The sequence below is a fragment of the Moschus berezovskii genome, chromosome 12, assembly GCF_049115385.1.
Source record: "Moschus berezovskii isolate FMDL1 chromosome 12, NW_MosBer_1.0, whole genome shotgun sequence".
Lineage (NCBI taxonomy): Eukaryota > Metazoa > Chordata > Mammalia > Artiodactyla > Moschidae > Moschus > Moschus berezovskii.
The window spans coordinates 28100086-28116871 of NC_142471.1; the positions used below are offsets into that span (position 1 = coordinate 28100086).

Genomic DNA, 16786 nt, shown 5'->3' on the forward strand with positions numbered 1-16786 from the left:
ACATGAAAAGATGCTCAACATCGCTCATTATCAGAGAAATGCAAATCAAAACCACAATGAGATATCACCTCACACGGGTCAGAATGGCTATCATCAAAAAGTCTACAAACAATAAATGCTGGAGAGGGTGTGGAGGAAAGGGAATACTCTTGCACTGTTGGTGGGAATGTAAATTGATATAGCCACTATGGAAGACAGTATGGAGATTCCTTAAAAAACAGGAATAAAACCATGATATGACCCAGCAATCCCACTCCTAGGCACCTGAGGAAACCAAAATTGAAAAAAGCACATATATCCCATTGTTCACTGCAGCACTATTTACAATAGCTAGAACATGGAAGCAACCTAGATGTCCATCGACAGATGAATGGATAAAGAAGTTGTGGTACATACACAATGGAATATTACACAGCCATAAAAAGGAACACATTTGAGTCAGTTCCGATGAGGTGGATGAACTTAGAACCTATTATACAGAGTGAAGTGAGTCAGAAAGATAAATATTGTATTCTAATGCATATAAACAGAACCTAGAAAAATGGTTCTGAAGAACTTATTTACGGGGCAGCATTGGAGAAACAGACACGGAGAATAGACTTAGGGACATGGGGGGAGGGGAGGAGAGGGTGCGATGTATGGAGAGAGTAACATGGAAGCTTACATTGCCATGTGTAAAATAGATGGCCAACAGGAGTTTGCTGTATGGCTCAGCAAAGTCAAACAGGGGCTCCGTATCAACCTAAAGGGGTGGGAGATGGGAGGGAGCTTCAAAAGGGAGGGGATATATGGAGGGGACCTATGGCTGATTCATGTTGAGGTTCGACAGAAAACAACAAAATTCTGTAAAGCAATTATCCTTCAATAAACAAAAAGAAAAACAGGTTAATAATACGAAGTAAATATCCATAGAGGTGGTGCTAGGGTGTCACCCGAGTGCTGCAGGAAAGGAGGGTGGCAGAAGTGTGGGAGACAGGAGGAAGAGTGCGATGTGTGCGGCTCCCCGGGCAACCCCCACTCCGGGCAGGAGGCAGAGCCCAGGCTCCTCTCATCTCACCAGTCCAGCCCCTGTTTCCAGTACAGGACCCTTGGGGGTGGAAAGCCTTTCCCAGACTCAGGCCAGCCAGGGGGGCCGTCCACTCTGGTCACCTGTGGGCGGCCAGCTTTATGCGGTCCCGGCCAGCCCCAGCCTCCAGTGGCTCCTTCACCCCAGACCCTGCCTTGTCTTTGATTTCCTTTTGAACCTCTCCCCTGACCTTTTCTTTCTGCTCCTTATTCCCCGCCTCCCTCCCTCCTTCTGCCTCTGCCGCCTCTCCCTTCGCATCCCTGTCTGCTTTTGTGTCTGCCTCTTCTTCTTTTTTCCTTTAATTAGCTTGTATTGGAGTGTAGTTGCTTCACAGTGTTGTGTCCGTTTCTCCCGTGTAGCAGAGTGAATCAGCTCTATGCACACGTATCCCCCTGTTGGATCTCCTTCCCGTGCAGGTCACCACAGAACACCGAGCAGGTTCCCTGAACTACACTGTAGACTCTCGTTGGTTCTGCCCTCTGTGCGTTGTCTCTTCCTTGTGTCTCTTTGTCGTTCCTGTGTCTCTCCCCGACGCACCCTCTTTCATTCCTTCTCCTGCTTCAACTTCTGTTTTTCTATGAAACGCTGACAGACTTCAGAACCATTCAGGCTTAAAATCATACCCCAGAATGTGCTTCATGCCACTCAACACTACATCCCCAAAACTGGTTAAAGTGGTAAGTTGTAGGTTCTGTATATTTTACCAAATCTTTTAAAAGAATCTCAAGAATTTAAAAAGTTAGATTTGGAATCCCAGTCTCACCCAAAATCTTAAAATTAAAAGAAGAATTTTTAAAAGGGAAAAATAACCTGTATCCCAGCTGCCGCCATGCTCTGGCTGTGTGACCCTGGGGAAATCATTCCACCTCTCTAGTCCTCAGCTCCTCTCCTTATAAACTCGGATATTAACAGAAGGTCCTAGTGAGGATGGAACACAGTGGAGGCTGCACACCATTGAGCACACTGCCGGGACTTCAGTTCAGTTCAGTTGCTCAATCGTGTCCGACTCTCCGCGACCCCATGAATCACAGCACGCCAGACCTCCCTGTCCATCACCAACTCCCGGAGTACACTCAAACTCATGTCCACAGAGTCGGTGATGCCATCCAGCCATCTCATTCTCTGTCGTCCCCGTCTCCTCCCGCCCCCAACCTTTCCTAGCATCAGAGTCTTTTCCAGTGAGTCAGCTCATCGCATGAGGTGGCCAAAGTATTGCAGTTTCAGCTTTAGCATCAGTCCTTCCAATGAACACCCAGGACCGATCTCCTTTAAAATGGACTGGTTGGATCTCCTTGCAGTACAAGGGACTCTCAAGAGTCTTCTCCAGCACCACAGTTCAAAAGCATCAATTCTTCGGCGATCAGCTTTCTTCACAGTCCAACTCTCACATCCATACATGACCACGGGAAAAACCATAGCCTTGACTAGATGGACCTTTGTTGGCAAAGTAATGTCTCTGCTTTTTAATATGCTATCTAGGTTGGTCATAACTTTCCTTCCAAGGAGTAAGTGTCTTTTAATTTCATGGCTGCAATCAGCATCTGCAGTGATTTTGGAGCCCAAAAAAATAAAGTCTGACACTGTTTCCACTGTTTTTCCATCTATTTCCCATGAAGTGATGGGACCAGATGCCATGATCTTCGTTTTCTGAATGTTGAGCTTCAAGCCAACCTTTTCACTCTCCTCCTTCACTTTCCTCAAGAGGCTCCTTAGTTCCTCTTCGCTTTCTGCCTTAGGGTGGTGTCCTCTGCGTGTCTGCCGGGACTCAGCAGGTGCTGAATAAGCGCCCATTTCCTCCGTCTTCCTGCTGGGTTTTTGTTGGCCTCTTTCCTCTGGAAGCTTGTTGTTCCTCCTCTGCCCCCCTGACCTTCTCCGGCTGAAGAGCAAGGAGACAGCGTATCCTGCTGGGGCCCCTCACAGACCCTGTGACTACTGGTGACAGGGTGGCTCTTAATCCCCTGCTACCAGGCACACAAGCCCTGCCCATCCTAGAGATCAAGGCACTGTTGTCCCCGTTAGCTACAAAGAATGGACAATGGTCCAGCAGGCCACACCCTTGGCAGCACTGTGGCTGGTTCCTCCTGCTCCCACCCCATGCCCTCTCTGGCCCTCTCTGAAGCCCTGGAAACACAGAGGATGACAGAGGGGGCCAACAGAGGCAGGGCAAGCCCACCCATTAGCTCATGCCAGATCGAGGCAGGCAGCCCAACCCTGGGTGTCCTGGTCAGGCACTGCCTGTCTCGCTGGGGGACACCTCGTCCGGGGCCCAAGTCCGGAAGACTGAAGGCCCCTGGCCTCCTGTCTGCCTGCTGGTGACCACTGCCAAGGTGTCAAGCCCTACTGGGTGGCGTTTTGTCTGTCCAATTCTTGGGTGCTCCTGAAACCTTCTGGATGGATGGCCCCCTTGAGGGAGGCCATTCCTCCAGGCTCCCAGCCTTTTAAGTAAAGGGCAGGGCCCCAGTCTCCTACCCCAGACCATCCAGCATCTCTTGGGAGCAAACGTTCTAGGCAGCCACTGCTGCCTGTGGGCCAGGCACCACCCCTCCCCCCTCCCTGCAAAACCTTCTGCAAGAAGCCTGTTCCCTCCTGGTGCTCCCTGCTAGCAAACTCCCAGCTCCCACCCCCAATTTAGATCCCCTGCCACCAGGAGGGGATTCCTTACTGCCTCAACTCCCAGTGTAAGGGCCTCCCTCCCTTCGGATGCAGCAGAGTTAAGGCAATGATTTCATTGGGAGAGGTCCAGAGAGGTGTCATTTATTACCAGGCAGAGCTCTAACTGAAGCAAGATGCCTAGTAGCTGATCTCAGCTTTGCTGGCAACTTGCTGTGGGACTTTGGGCCTGCCACCTACCATCTCTGAGTTTCAACTTCTCCCTACAATTAAATGAGATCCATATGAGCTGCCAGAGTAGATGTGTGTCCAGCCTGGTCTGGGTGCTGTAATTGCCATGACTCATTTAGAATTTACCTTGAGTGTTTTACTCTGATGAGGGAACCAAGGTTCAGAGAGGCTAAGTATCCATAACTTAGCTAAGGTCACATAGATGGGGCGTGAGAGTGGGGCTAGGATTCAAACCTGTCAAGAACCTGTCCAGTCCTCCACCTAACCACCATGCCATAGTGCCACAAGGTATACACTCAACATTCCTGCCCTCGAGGGGCTTATCAGAACCCACATGCAACCAGGAGAGGATGAACTAAGGTACCTGATGTCAAGGAGGAGAGACAGGGCAGTCAGGGAGGGCTTCCTGGAGGAGGCAGTCTCAGTTCTATCACAAGCTTTGGGAGGAACTTCAGATGGACACCCTCATCCAGGAGGCTTCATCCCTTACTTGAACATAGAGCATTTTGTCATTGAGAGAGTGATGGCAAAAGACTAAATGATTCCTTTTGTGTGTGCTGGTGGATCCAGTTATCCAGGGAACCCTTCGGGCCCCAACAAGGAGCCATTGAGAGGTTGGAGGGTTCCCAGGAAAAGGGGCCTCCTCTTAGCTTCAGCCCTACAGTCTCCTGAGCAGTGACCAGAGGGCACGTGCTTACCTCATATTGGTTGAGCTCACTGACTGTCTCAGACCCTGGGCCATAGCAGTGAACAGGGCAAAGCCCCCCCTCATTCTCCTGCAGGAGATACAGTTAATACCTGAACATGTCAATAAATAATACAGTTTCAGACCATGGTAGTGCCATGTGGGAATCGGGCTGGGTGGGGAATGATAACTGCACAGACCAGTGTCCAGTGCACCCGGGGGAGTGCTGAGTGGTTCTTTGAGAGCTGGTGGGGAGCCAGCATTGAGGGGCTTCCCTCAGAAGTGAGACCTAGCCCAAAGCGGATGGTGACTGGGAGTTCACTGGACACAGAAAGGACAGAAGAAGACTCCCAGGCAAGAGACTGGATGTGCAAAGGCCCTGTGACTAGAGAGGCTGGGGGAACATGAGGGCCTCAAAAATGCCCAGTGAGGCTGCAGTGGATAGATCTTACAGGGCCTGGAGGCCACATGGAGGGTCTGGGTCTTTACACTGGGATGACAGGGACATAGCCGGGGAATGGCATGCCACTTGTACCTTTCAACACACTGTCAGCAGGGTGGAAAGTGGATTGAATGAGGGCAGAGGGCTTGGGTTAGCCATTATTGTTTCCAGGTGAGCTGTGGTGGTGGCTTGGGCCAAGCTCGAAGCAGAAGAGATGAGAAAAATGGAAACGGGAGGCAGTGGGAGAGGAACCCCCGGGACTGGAAGGTGGGGAGGGGTGAAAAGGAGTGAGATATGGTCCCATATCCTGTGTCTCCTGTCCTAAGACCTGCCCCTCCACCCCCATCTACGGCATCTCTATCCTCCTCCCAGGCCTGCAGGTGCGAGAGGTGCAGATCGAGGTGTCACGGCAGCAGGTGGAGGAGCTGTTCGGGCTGGAGGATTACTGGTGCCAGTGTGTGGCCTGGAGCTCTGCGGGTACCACCAAGAGTCGCCGGGCCTACGTCCGCATCGCATGTATGCTGCCCGGATGCCCCAGCCCCGTTCCTGTGGCCCCTTTCCCCACAGATCCTGGAGAGAGAGTTCTGCACACAGACTTGAGGGCACAGAGGCCACCAGCTCAAAAGAAGTCTCCAAGACCCAGAGCCTGTGCCACCTTTGGTGCCAGAATTTCTAATGGCCCTTTTTTGCCTACTTATTTATATAACAAAGCCATCAGTTTCCCTAGTCATCATATGCATAGGATCCCAGAGTTAGGGAGGGAACTTTGTTCCCCTAAGTCCACCTGGTAAGGCTCCTATCTTGGAAAAGATTCCCCTGGTAAAGGCCAGGCGTCCTGGTGAAATTTCCTTGGAGTGCACTGCCACCTCGTGGCTAGAATGGGGCACTTCAGCATCCAGCTCTGCCTGACTATCCTCCCTGCCCTGGCCTGACAGTGCTTTGGAACCCTTTCCCTTCTCCCAGACCTGCGCAAGAACTTTGATCAGGAGCCTCTGGGCAAGGAAGTGCCCCTGGATCATGAAGTTCTCCTGCAGTGCCGCCCACCAGAGGGGGTGCCTGTGGCTGAGGTGAGTGAGGACATGGGAAATACTGGGTATGGCAGAGGCCACCCAGGTGTGGTATTTACCACCAGCCACGGAGAAGGCAATGGCAAGCCACTCCAGTACTCTTGCCTGGAAAATCCCATGGATGGAGGAGCCTGGTAGGCTGCAGTCCGTGGGGTCGCTATGGGTCGGACACGACTGAGCGACTTCACTTTCACTTTTCACTTTCACACATTGGAGAAGGAAATGGCAACCCACTCCAGTGTTCTTGCCTGGAGAATCCCAGGGACGGGGGAGCCTGGTGGGCTTCCGTCTATGGGGTCACACAGAGTCGGACACGACTGAAGTGACTTAGCAGCAGCAGCACAGTAACTCAGCCTCCCAGAGCCCTCCCGTTTTACAGAGGAAAGAACTGCCATCCCTTTAGAACTTGGCACATCCCAGATCCCAGCTGGGCCCTCCACAGGCATAATCTAACCTCATGGATGGGGCAGAACTGGGGAAGGAACCCCCAGGACTCCTTGGGCTGACCCCAGGCCCGGTCTCCTGCAAGGGAAGTGGCTGCACACACCGTCTCCCAGAACCCCAGAACCCAGCTTTATGGACACCAAAGTCTCACAATGCATGTGTCTGAGTTCATCACACCTTCTGGTACCAAGTGATGCCCACCTGTCCCCTCACTGCCCTGCTTGTATTCCAGACCTGCTTCCTCTCCCCCACTGCCTGCACTGGTGGTCCTGGAATCAAAGCAGGGCATGGGGAAACAGCTTTGCTGCCAGGGACCTCAGTAACACAGGGTTGGGGAAGATGGACCTCTGGGCTTCCAACTCAGAATCAGACATCAGAATCTTGGCTCTAATCACTCCCCCCAGCCCAGGCCACCATCAGGAAATGAGCTCAGACACCCTTCATGACAGGGCTCCCACCTGGCATAGTGGTCCTTATAGCAACCCATGTCATCCCATCTTATGGCTGGAACACAGCACTGGGACAGGGGAAGTGGTCAACCAGGGTCACGCCAGTGAGTGGCGGAACTAGGATTTGCACACCCAGATCTGCTAAAATGGGGACCATGTTTTTAATCACCTGCCAGGCCTCTTTCCCTGACTAAGGGAGTCGGTTTACAGGGTCAATGATGAAGATATGCATTTATTTAGTACTTACTGTGAGCTAGGCGTGTGCTCCACACTTTCTGTCTACGGACTCATTTCATCCTCACAGTAGCCCTTTGGATAGTGCTACTGAATATCAACTTATAGCTGATGAAACGGGGGCTGAGTGGAAGTCCCTTCCCAAGGCCGCCCGCTGGGAGGTGGCCATCTTAACCACTGTGTTCTGCAGTGTCCAGCACAGTGCCTGGCCTGTAGAGGCCCTGCATCCTGGGTCACCACCAAGGTTGGACATGGATAGAACTGCTGTCCTGTTTAGTTGGGCCTTCTCCACCTACCCCCTGCAGAGAGGGCCCACTCTCTGGGGTGCAGGGGTCAGGCACTGGGCCCTCACACCCCCAACCCCTCCCCTGCAGGTGGAATGGCTCAAGAATGAGGACGTCATTGACCCCACCCAGGACACCAACTTCCTGCTCACCATCGACCACAACCTCATCATCCGCCAGGCCCGCCTGTCGGATACAGCCAACTACACCTGCGTGGCCAAGAACATCGTGGCAAAGCGCCGCAGCACCACGGCCACCGTCATTGTCTACGGTGTGGCCCAGAGTGGGCGGTGGGGAGGGGCACGTGGTGGAGGTGGGTGGGAACCTGGCCCTGTTCGACCCAAAGGCCAGCAGGACCCTGGTGAACAGGTGGGGAGGAGGAGGCCCAAGAGAGGAGAGGTAGCTTCTCCAAGGTCACACAGCAAATTTAGTGGTAAGGTCAGGCACTCCTGGGGCCCCAGCCAGGAGCACTCGCCCCTTCTCAAGTCCTTTGCTTATCCCTGAAGAAGACCCAGTTCTCTGGGAGTCGGGGCTGAGGCAGGGCCCACTTGGGATCCCCATCCCCAAGCACGTTATTCTAGCAGAGTTCAGGACTGCTGCTCGGGCCCCTCAGCAATTCCTTGCTGTCCCCTTGGGTGGGAGGGCGGAGCCATGGCTGAGATGAGTGTTGTAGACAGAACCCTGTACTGGCTTCCAGTTATAGACGCCCCCCATTCCTCATGGGGAGACCTTGGGTGCCAGCCCTCCCTGGATCTCTACTTGCCATTGTACAGAAAGGCAGGGAGTCATTGGTTCCCTTCTGGTGCTGAATGCAACCCAGGTCTGCCCGCCAGTGTCTGAGTCCCCAGCCTTGATGTCAGAAGGGGTCCAACTCCAGAGGGCCAGTCCTCAGCAGAGGAGCCTCCTCAGGGCTGTGGGATGGGTCCTGGGGGCCCCACAGGGTGAAGAGCCAGGCCAGCTGAGTGACACCTACTACTCTTGCAGTGAACGGTGGCTGGTCCAGCTGGGCAGAGTGGTCGCCCTGCTCTAACCGCTGTGGCCGCGGCTGGCAGAAGCGCACACGGACCTGCACCAACCCTGCCCCACTCAACGGAGGCGCCTTCTGCGAGGGCCAGGCCTTCCAGAAGACTGCCTGCACCACCGTGTGCCCAGGTAAGGCCACAAGCCAGGTGGCACCGCACTTGCGCCCAGCCCTGCCTTCTGTGTTATGGGGTCACAGAGTCAGGACCACTGACTTCTCCCCTTCTGGGTTTGTCCTGGGACCCACAGCTGACTGACCCTGCTGGACCAGATGCAGAGGACCTCTGACCTCTGACCTCTTGTTCCGCCCTGGGCTGTAGGAGAGACGGAGGCAGAGGCTCTTGGGGGTAGGCTCTCTGCCCTCCAGGCTGGGGGTCCTCTATGCCAGCCCCCAGGCCAGGGTCAGAGGCACCCGGAGTCAGAGCGCCTGTGCTCCCGCCCTTGACTGCTCGGCACACCTGGCCACTGACCCTGTCTCGCGCGCCCTTTTCCGTGTGTCTTATTCTGTGTCCCCATCAGTTGGTCTGTGTTCTCTCCCTCTGGTAGCATGTTTGTGTGAACGTGCAGTGTTTTTCACCCCGGGTTTGCGCCTCTGTGTGAACCCTCGTGCTGAGCCTGTGTCAGTGATCTCATGTACGTGTCTGGAGCTGTCTTAGCCTGTGCGCCTCTGACTTGCAGCTGGCCCGTGGCGTGCCTTTCTCTGGACGGCCTGTGTGTGTCGGATTCCTCTCCCTGCTGTACTCTGTGTGTGCGTCCACTGCTGCGTTGTGTACATGTAACCATGTGTGTAGGCACCTGTGCGTGCCCATGTGCCCAGGTGCCACATGCTGTGTCCCCACAGTCGACGGCGGGTGGACGGAGTGGAGCAAGTGGTCAGCCTGTAGCACCGAGTGTGCGCACTGGCGCAGCCGTGAGTGCATGGCGCCCCCACCCCAGAACGGAGGCCGGGACTGCAGCGGGACCCTGCTCGACTCCAAGAACTGCACTGATGGGCTGTGCGTGCAAAGTGAGTCTTCGGGGGCGGGGCCCCGGGTGGTGGCCCTGGAGCTAGATACGCCCCCCGCCTGGCCTGCAGTGAAGCAGTCCCGTGGGGCCCTGCCCGCCCGCCATGCTGTCATCGCATCCACGCGTCTCCCCATCACCCTCCCTGCCACCCTCTCCCTGTCATCTGTATCATTGTCTTTCTTTCCCTTTATTTCCCTCGACAGATAAGAAAACTCTAAGTGACCCCAAAAGCCACCGTAAGTCCCATTTCATGGCTATCCTCTTTCCTCTGGGGGAACCCCTGGTTTTCCTTGGCCGGTTTTTTCAAGGGGTGGAGTGCAGGGCAGGGCAAGGGGCAGGGAGAGTTGAAGGTGCCCCCCCCACAAGCTCTGTAGGGTTCCCAGCGCCCAGCACTGCATGTGGCATGGTCTCCATCACCATCAGACAGGCACACCCTCAGCTGAAAGAAGGGCCCCCAGACACTATCTTGACCTTCCCATTATAGGAGAAGAAACTGAGTCTCAGAGAGAAGGGACTTACCCAAGGATCCAGTTAGCATTGGAACCTAAATATTTGGCCAGAGCTTCTGCTCCTAGCCCCACCCCTCGGTTTTCCTCTGTGCCTCTCACTGTTCCCCCCAGCAGCCGACTGACACCTCCTAGGTCCCTGGGACACCCGCTGCCCTGTATCAGCCCCCAGGGGCTGTGCTGCACCTTGGGCAGATTGGCCTGTGGTAATTAAGCCACAATTTCCAAGTAATTCCAGAATTATAAAATCAGTAGTGAGGCCCTGAATGCAGCTCACAGCGGGGGCAGACTGGTGACTGATTAGATATTGTAAATCACCAGCCCGGTGACCACCCCCCATGATAGCGATGATGTGATGAGGCAGAGCCCCCAGAGAGATGGGAGCCCAGCCCTGGGGACCTTCTCTGCAGCTGTCCCAGGGAGCCCAAGAATGAGGAGAGACGGAAGCCCAGCAGGTGGTGGAATCAGGCAAACCTCAGGGCTGAGGGCCCTGCCCTACCTTGCTGAAGCTCAGGCCTCCCCCCAGTTCAGGCAGGAAAGCCGGCCTCCCTCTCTGACGGCCCCTGGGGGTTGGGGGAGAGGAGACAGGGGCTTCCCGGAGTTCCCAGAGGAAATGGGGCGGGGTGGGGGCAGCCATCTTGGCTCTGCTGCGCTGTCCACTAAAAACTCTTTTCCTCAGCCAAGCCGGCCGCATTTTAGTTGTTTAATAACTGCACATGGCTGGCAGCTGTCATGGGAAACAGCGTAGACATGGGATACGCCATCATCCTAGAAAGTTCTGCTGGACAGAACACCTCTCTGCCTGGCTGTGTGGAGCTGATTCTAGCTGTGCAGCAGCCTGCCCTGCCCACTGTCCAGAGCGGGGTGTCCTCCAGCCTAGCGGCCTGTCTGGGGTGGGGAGTATAACCTGGGGTTGCCGCCCTGAGCCCCTTCCTTCCCTTCCAGCTCACCCTTCCCTTCCCTCCTCTCCGTCCATCACCATGCATCTCATCCTCCTCCTCCTGCTTCCCCTCCCCTTCCCGCCCTCAGCCAGAATGGAAATGAGCTCAGAGTGGCTACTTGCAAGATTTCTGGGAACCAGGAACTTGGGTCCTATGGGGATTGCTGCAGGCTGCAATTGAGGCCCTGGATTTACTCCCACCTTGGACAGGACACTCTGTGGCCCCCTGATTTTGAGCCACAGGCCCTGTCACCTCCTGAGCAGAGAGCAGTGACTTCACTCTTGGGAGTGTCCACTCCAAGAGTGCCTGTGCCTCTCCTTACTACACTAGGAAGGAAGCGGAGCATGGGGGCAGGGGCATTTAGACCATTTTACCTATAGAGACTGATGCTCAGAGAGGTTCAAGGCTTGCCTGAGGTCCCCAGCCTGTCTGGCAGGGCTCAGATTTAAACCTAGGGCAGAGCCCGTCTGTCCCGGGCCCTGCCTCTCCCCGGGGACCACGGGCACCTCTGGCTCCACCGAGGCCTGGGTCTCTGCCCCTGCCCCTCGCTCAGCCCGCCCGTCCCCACAGTCCTGGAGGCCTCGGGGGACATGGCGCTGTATGCGGGCCTGGTGGTGTCCGTCTCCGTGCTGGTGGCAGTCTTCATAGTGGTGGCGGTGGTGGTGTACCGCCGCAACTGCCGGGACTTCGACACCGACATCACCGACTCATCTGCCGCCCTCACCGGAGGCTTCCACCCAGTCAACTTCAAGACTGCAAGGCCCAGTAAGGACCTGGGAACACCTGGGGTGGTGGGTGTGGGCAGGGTCCCCAGGCGGCTTGGCAGCCAGGCCGGCCAGACCAGAGCAGAGGCGCCTGACTCCCTCCTGAGGTTTCTCTAGAGTTTTTTAAATAAAGATCACTGGACAAGTGTGGATGAGAGCGATGCAGGAGAGAGAAGAAATAACTCAGGTGGCAAGTCCCTAAGCTTCCTGCCTCAGTTGGCAATAGAACCTTTCAGAGCTGGAATTTGGGTGGGATTTTGTAAAAGAAGGGCCCCCAACAGTAGCAGAGGGTGGGAGGGGGCCAGGGAGGCACCGCAGGCTGAGTCTGACTGCAGCCCCGCCCTGCAGACAACCCACAGCTCCTGCACCCATCCGTGCCTCCTGACCTCACTGCCAGCGCCAGCATCTACCGTGGGCCAAAGTACGCCCTTCAGGACTCAGCCGACAAGATCCCCATGACCAACTCGCCACTGCTGGACCCGCTGCCCAACCTCAAAATCAAGGTGTACAGCTCCGGCACCACCGGCTCTGGGCCAGGCCTGGCAGACGGGGCCGACCTGCTGGGAGTCCTGCCGCCCAGCACATACCCTGGTGATTTTGCCCGGGACACTCACTTCCTGCACCTGCGCAGTGCCAGCCTCGGCTCCCAGCAGCTCCTGGGCCTGCCCCGTGACCCGGGGAGCAGTGTCAGTGGCACCTTTGGCTGCCTGGGCGGGAGGCTCAGCATCCCCGGCACAGGTGGGTCCCTGCTCTGCTTGCCTGTCAGCCTGGCCTCAGCATGTTCCCCTCTAGACAGTTCAACACTCACCCAGACGAAAATAGGACTTCCTGGTCCCATTTCACAGACATGGAAAGTGAGGCCCAAGGGGATAAAGTGATGATAACATGAAGACCTGGGGTCCAGGCCTGCCTGTGCCTCACTAGGGGAGGGGAACTCTCTAAACCTCAATTTCACTATCAAGTAAGTGGGAAAGAATACTTCCATGTAGTCAACAAACCCACAGGGTGCTGTTAAAAAGACAGGGCTGCCCAGCTCAGGTTGTATAGCCAGCAGTTGACAGTTTCCCAGTGTCATTCCTTGAGCTAGGCTGGGGCTGGAACCACCCCTTCAGCCTCCAGGACTTTGGCCTATCTCTACATCCCATTGCAATGCCTCCCCTATGCAGCCCCTCTGGACAGCCCCCCTGCTGTCAGTGACCTGGCCTTTCCTGGCACCCAGCCACTCTCCCCACGCCTTGCTGGTGATCACCAGGATCTCAGAAGATGTCTTTCTCTCCCTATTCCAAGCTGGAGGCCAACCCCCCACCCCCTGTGCTAAGCTCCTGGACTCCTTCTAGCCCCTCCATACTGACCTCTCTCTCCCCCTAGGGGTCAGCCTGCTGGTGCCCAATGGAGCCATCCCCCAGGGCAAGTTCTACGAGATGTACCTCCTCATCAACAAGGCAGAAAACACCCTGTGAGTAGAGATACTCAAGCTGCCCGCTGCTTGGCCTGTCTCCCTGCTCCTTGCCCACCTTGGGCTCAAGTATATCCCCTTCTAAGCCCAGTGCCAAGACCAGAGGTGGTTCTCCAAGGAAGACATTGCTCGATATTTGTTCCCATTTAAGTCATGCAAAACCAGCTCAACAAATCATAAAACTGAAAGCCAGATGACCAGCTGGCTCAATATGACAAAGAGCTAATATCTTAACTATGTGAAGAGGTTTGTGAGACCAGTAAGAAAAACTCAACATCTCAGTACAAAGATGGGCAAAGGATATGAACAAGTGATTCACGCACACATTGTCACACATACAGATGCATGCACATACACACACAGTGGCCAGTAGGTTATGAGAAAATGTTCGACTTAATTTGAAATCAAAGAAATAGTAAAAGAAAAAGCTGTGAGTTGCTGGAAATTTCTCTGCTCATGAATTTGCAAATATTTTCAAATGTCATAGTACCTTCATGCTGGCAAGAGTGTGGGAACATAGCCCTCCCATGGCACATTGGTGGGAGTGTGGATGGGTACCAGTTTTCCAGAGGGCTTTTTAGCAGTACCTATCCACAGCATCTGCAGAGTACAGAACCTTTGAAAATAGGAGCAAAGATTTGGCTATGAGAATGTTGCAATGTAATAGCAAAAATCTAGAAACGATCTCAAGGCCTGTGCCATTTTTCCTTAACTCTGGGAGCCCCAGGGGTACAGAACTGCCTTCTCTCACCCCAGCAGCTAGGGCAGGGGGAAGCCCAGCCCTACTTCCTCACTGCCTCCCTCTTACCCTCCACCCTGCCCTAGCCCGCTGTCAGAAGGGACCCAGACAGTATTGAGCCCCGCAGTGACCTGCGGGCCCACGGGCCTCCTGCTGTGCCGTCCCGTCATCCTCACGGTGCCCCACTGCGCAGAAGTCAGTGCCGGCAACTGGATTTTCCAGCTCAAGACTCAGGCCCACCAGGGCCACTGGGAGGTGAGGAGGCAAGGCTGGGCCTTGGGATCTGAAAGCCCCTTTCATCCTGGACCAACCTGGATGGACCCCCCTCCAGGGCCTTGGCTGACCCGGCCACTTCCCCCCCACCCCCCATGACCCTACAGGAAGTGGTGACCCTGGATGAGGAGACCCTGAATACCCCCTGCTACTGCCAGCTGGAGGCCAGGTCCTGCCACATCCTGCTGGACCAGCTGGGCACCTACGTGTTCACGGGCGAGTCTTACTCCCGCTCGGCAGTCAAGCGGCTCCAGCTGGCCATCTTTGCCCCGGCCCTGTGCACCTCCCTGGAGTACAGCCTCAGAGTCTACTGCCTGGAGGACACGCCTGTAGCGCTGAAGGTAAGGCCAGACCATGGACGCCCCACAGGCCCACACAGTGTGGGTGCCTCTCCCCCAGCCAGCCCACTGCATGGTGCCTTCCAGTACTCCCTCCCCGGGGTCACGGCACCTGCCAGGCATCCTCTGCCACCGTCAGCCTCATCCAGTCATTCCTTCATTCCTCAAACATTGAAATGGCATCAGACCCTCGCGATACGGAGATGAGTTGGGCACAGTTCTGCCCTCACCAAGCTGCGGGCTAGAGGTGGAGACAGACCTGAGGATCACTGATGCAGGGCTGAGGGAGCATCAGCCTGGGGATGCGGGCTGGCAGGGCTTGGTTGTTGGGGAGGGGGTCTGAGAAGGCTGTGAAGCTGACCCTAAGCTCCCAAGGACAGGTGGGAGCTCCAGGCAGAGAAGGGAGAAGGGCATTCCAGGAGACAAAGCAGTTTACGCAGAAGCAGGTGTGATGTTCTGTGTGCCAAAGCGTGCTGGGGTATGAGAGGCGAGGCTCAAGAGATGGCACAGTTCGGCCTCCCAACAGCCTTGGGGTCATGCCAAGGAATTTGGAAGCCATCCAGTGGGTGGGGGCAGAGACCTGGTGGACACCTATTCACAGGTGCTCTCTTGAAAGCTACACTGTGGGGATGGATAGACAAAAGACTGGGAGGCTGCAGCCAGATCTTGAGCTGGACCCTGGACAACAGGCAAGCAAGGGGGCTGAACTCTGTTTAGTTAGTAGAATGAACAGAAGCAGTGACCAATGGAAAGAGTAAGGGGAGGTGAGGCAGGGTCAGGACTGACAGCCAAGCTCCTAGTGTGTGCAGAAGAGTGGATTGTGCCCCTCAGTGAGGGGGCCATGGCAGATCAGGAGGGGTTCAGGGCAGCTAGAGAGAGAAGGATTTCAGCACCTACAACCTGATAACAGCAGGTGTTAGTACCTCCCTGTCTCCCTAGCCTCTAAGACCCTGTCCATTCTCTGCTCACCTCCCACCGGTTCTCAGGACCTCAGGCTCATCCTGACAAACAGTGGGAGAGCCCAGACCCTTGGCCCTGTTTCCTTTTCCATCTTTCCATCTCCCAGCTCTGTGAAGCCTCCTCCTTTCCTGTGGCTCTAGGAAAGAGCTCCTGTGGCTTCTTCACCCATGGTCTGTGGGCTCTTCTAGCTCCTTTGCTTCCCGGTCTCATGTGACTTGTCTCAGATTCCAAGTTGCTGACTGATGCAACACAGGTGAAAAGTCCTCATGGGAGAGAGTCTCCTCCTGAGACCAGGCTGACCTGAAATTCCAGGAGGCCCATAATGGGTTAGAGGCTCTGGGGAAATGTTCTTGCAGCCTGGATCTCTTGGTACCAGGGCACTGGCTAACATCCACTTATGGTCAGAGAATGGAATGGAGATCAAGAGAGAAGTAGTCACATTTTGGTTTGATGTCATTCTTTATTTATTCAGCCTCTATCCATCCACCCAGTCATCCAGCCATCACTCACCCATCCATGTATCTTTCTTCCATCTGACCTTCTGTTTAGACACCCATCCATTTGTATTTTCATCTGCACATCGTTTTGTCTGTCTGTATCTATCCACCCATCAATTTGTCAACCCGTCTATTGAGCCATCCATGTATCTATTTGGTCATCTATAAATCCATTCATCCATCCACTTGTCCCACTATCTGTCTGTTCATTAATCCACTTTTCTGTCTATCCACCCATGCATCCAGCCAAACAGTAAGTTTTCTTTGCCTGAGGCTCAGATGGGTCCCTGCTCTCAATGTTACAGCATGGTTCCCTCTGCCCACATGTGTCCCCAAGTCTCAACCCTGCAGCAAGAAAGAGCCTGTTGGCCCAATGTGATGGGCTTCCCTCGCTCATTGCTCCCTGGCCCACAGGAGGTACTGGAGCTGGAACGGACCCTGGGTGGCTACCTAGTGGAGGAGCCAAAACCCTTACTGTTTAAGGACAGTTACCATAACCTGCGCCTCTCCCTGCACGACATCCCCCATGCCCACTGGAGGAGCAAGCTGCTGGCCAAGTACCAGGTGAGGGCTGGGCCAAAGGCGGGGGTGGGGTGGCGCTGGGGCGGGGCTTCCCGGAGAAGGCCGGTCCCTCCCCCCCTTCCCTCTCTGTCCTGCAGTCTTGTGTCTCTCTTTCTCCCCCTGTGCCCCAGTCATACACTCCCACACCACTGTCTGTATATGTCATCTTTAAAGAGGTCTTACCATCTCTAAGGGCATTCGTGCCTGCCAGATT

General features: G+C 55.1%; 1 protein-coding gene across 2 annotated transcripts in view; it reads left to right on the forward strand.

Annotated features, from left to right (window-relative positions):
- Positions 1–16786, forward strand: part of UNC5B (unc-5 netrin receptor B) — a 91682-nt gene that overhangs the window by 68931 nt on the left and 5965 nt on the right. Inside the window, exons 3-14 of one of the 2 annotated variants that reach the window (XM_055425522.2) lie at positions 5407–5550; positions 5998–6101; positions 7603–7783; positions 8497–8664; positions 9374–9538; positions 9741–9773; positions 11555–11749; positions 12097–12486; positions 13117–13204; positions 14030–14198; positions 14324–14557; positions 16426–16575. In XM_055425522.2, coding sequence (XP_055281497.1) covers positions 5407–5550; positions 5998–6101; positions 7603–7783; positions 8497–8664; positions 9374–9538; positions 9741–9773; positions 11555–11749; positions 12097–12486; positions 13117–13204; positions 14030–14198; positions 14324–14557; positions 16426–16575 — 2021 coding nt within the window. The remainder of the gene's footprint in view (positions 1–5406; positions 5551–5997; positions 6102–7602; positions 7784–8496; positions 8665–9373; positions 9539–9740; positions 9774–11554; positions 11750–12096; positions 12487–13116; positions 13205–14029; positions 14199–14323; positions 14558–16425; positions 16576–16786) is intronic. The other variant, XM_055425523.2, reaches the window with a different exon arrangement.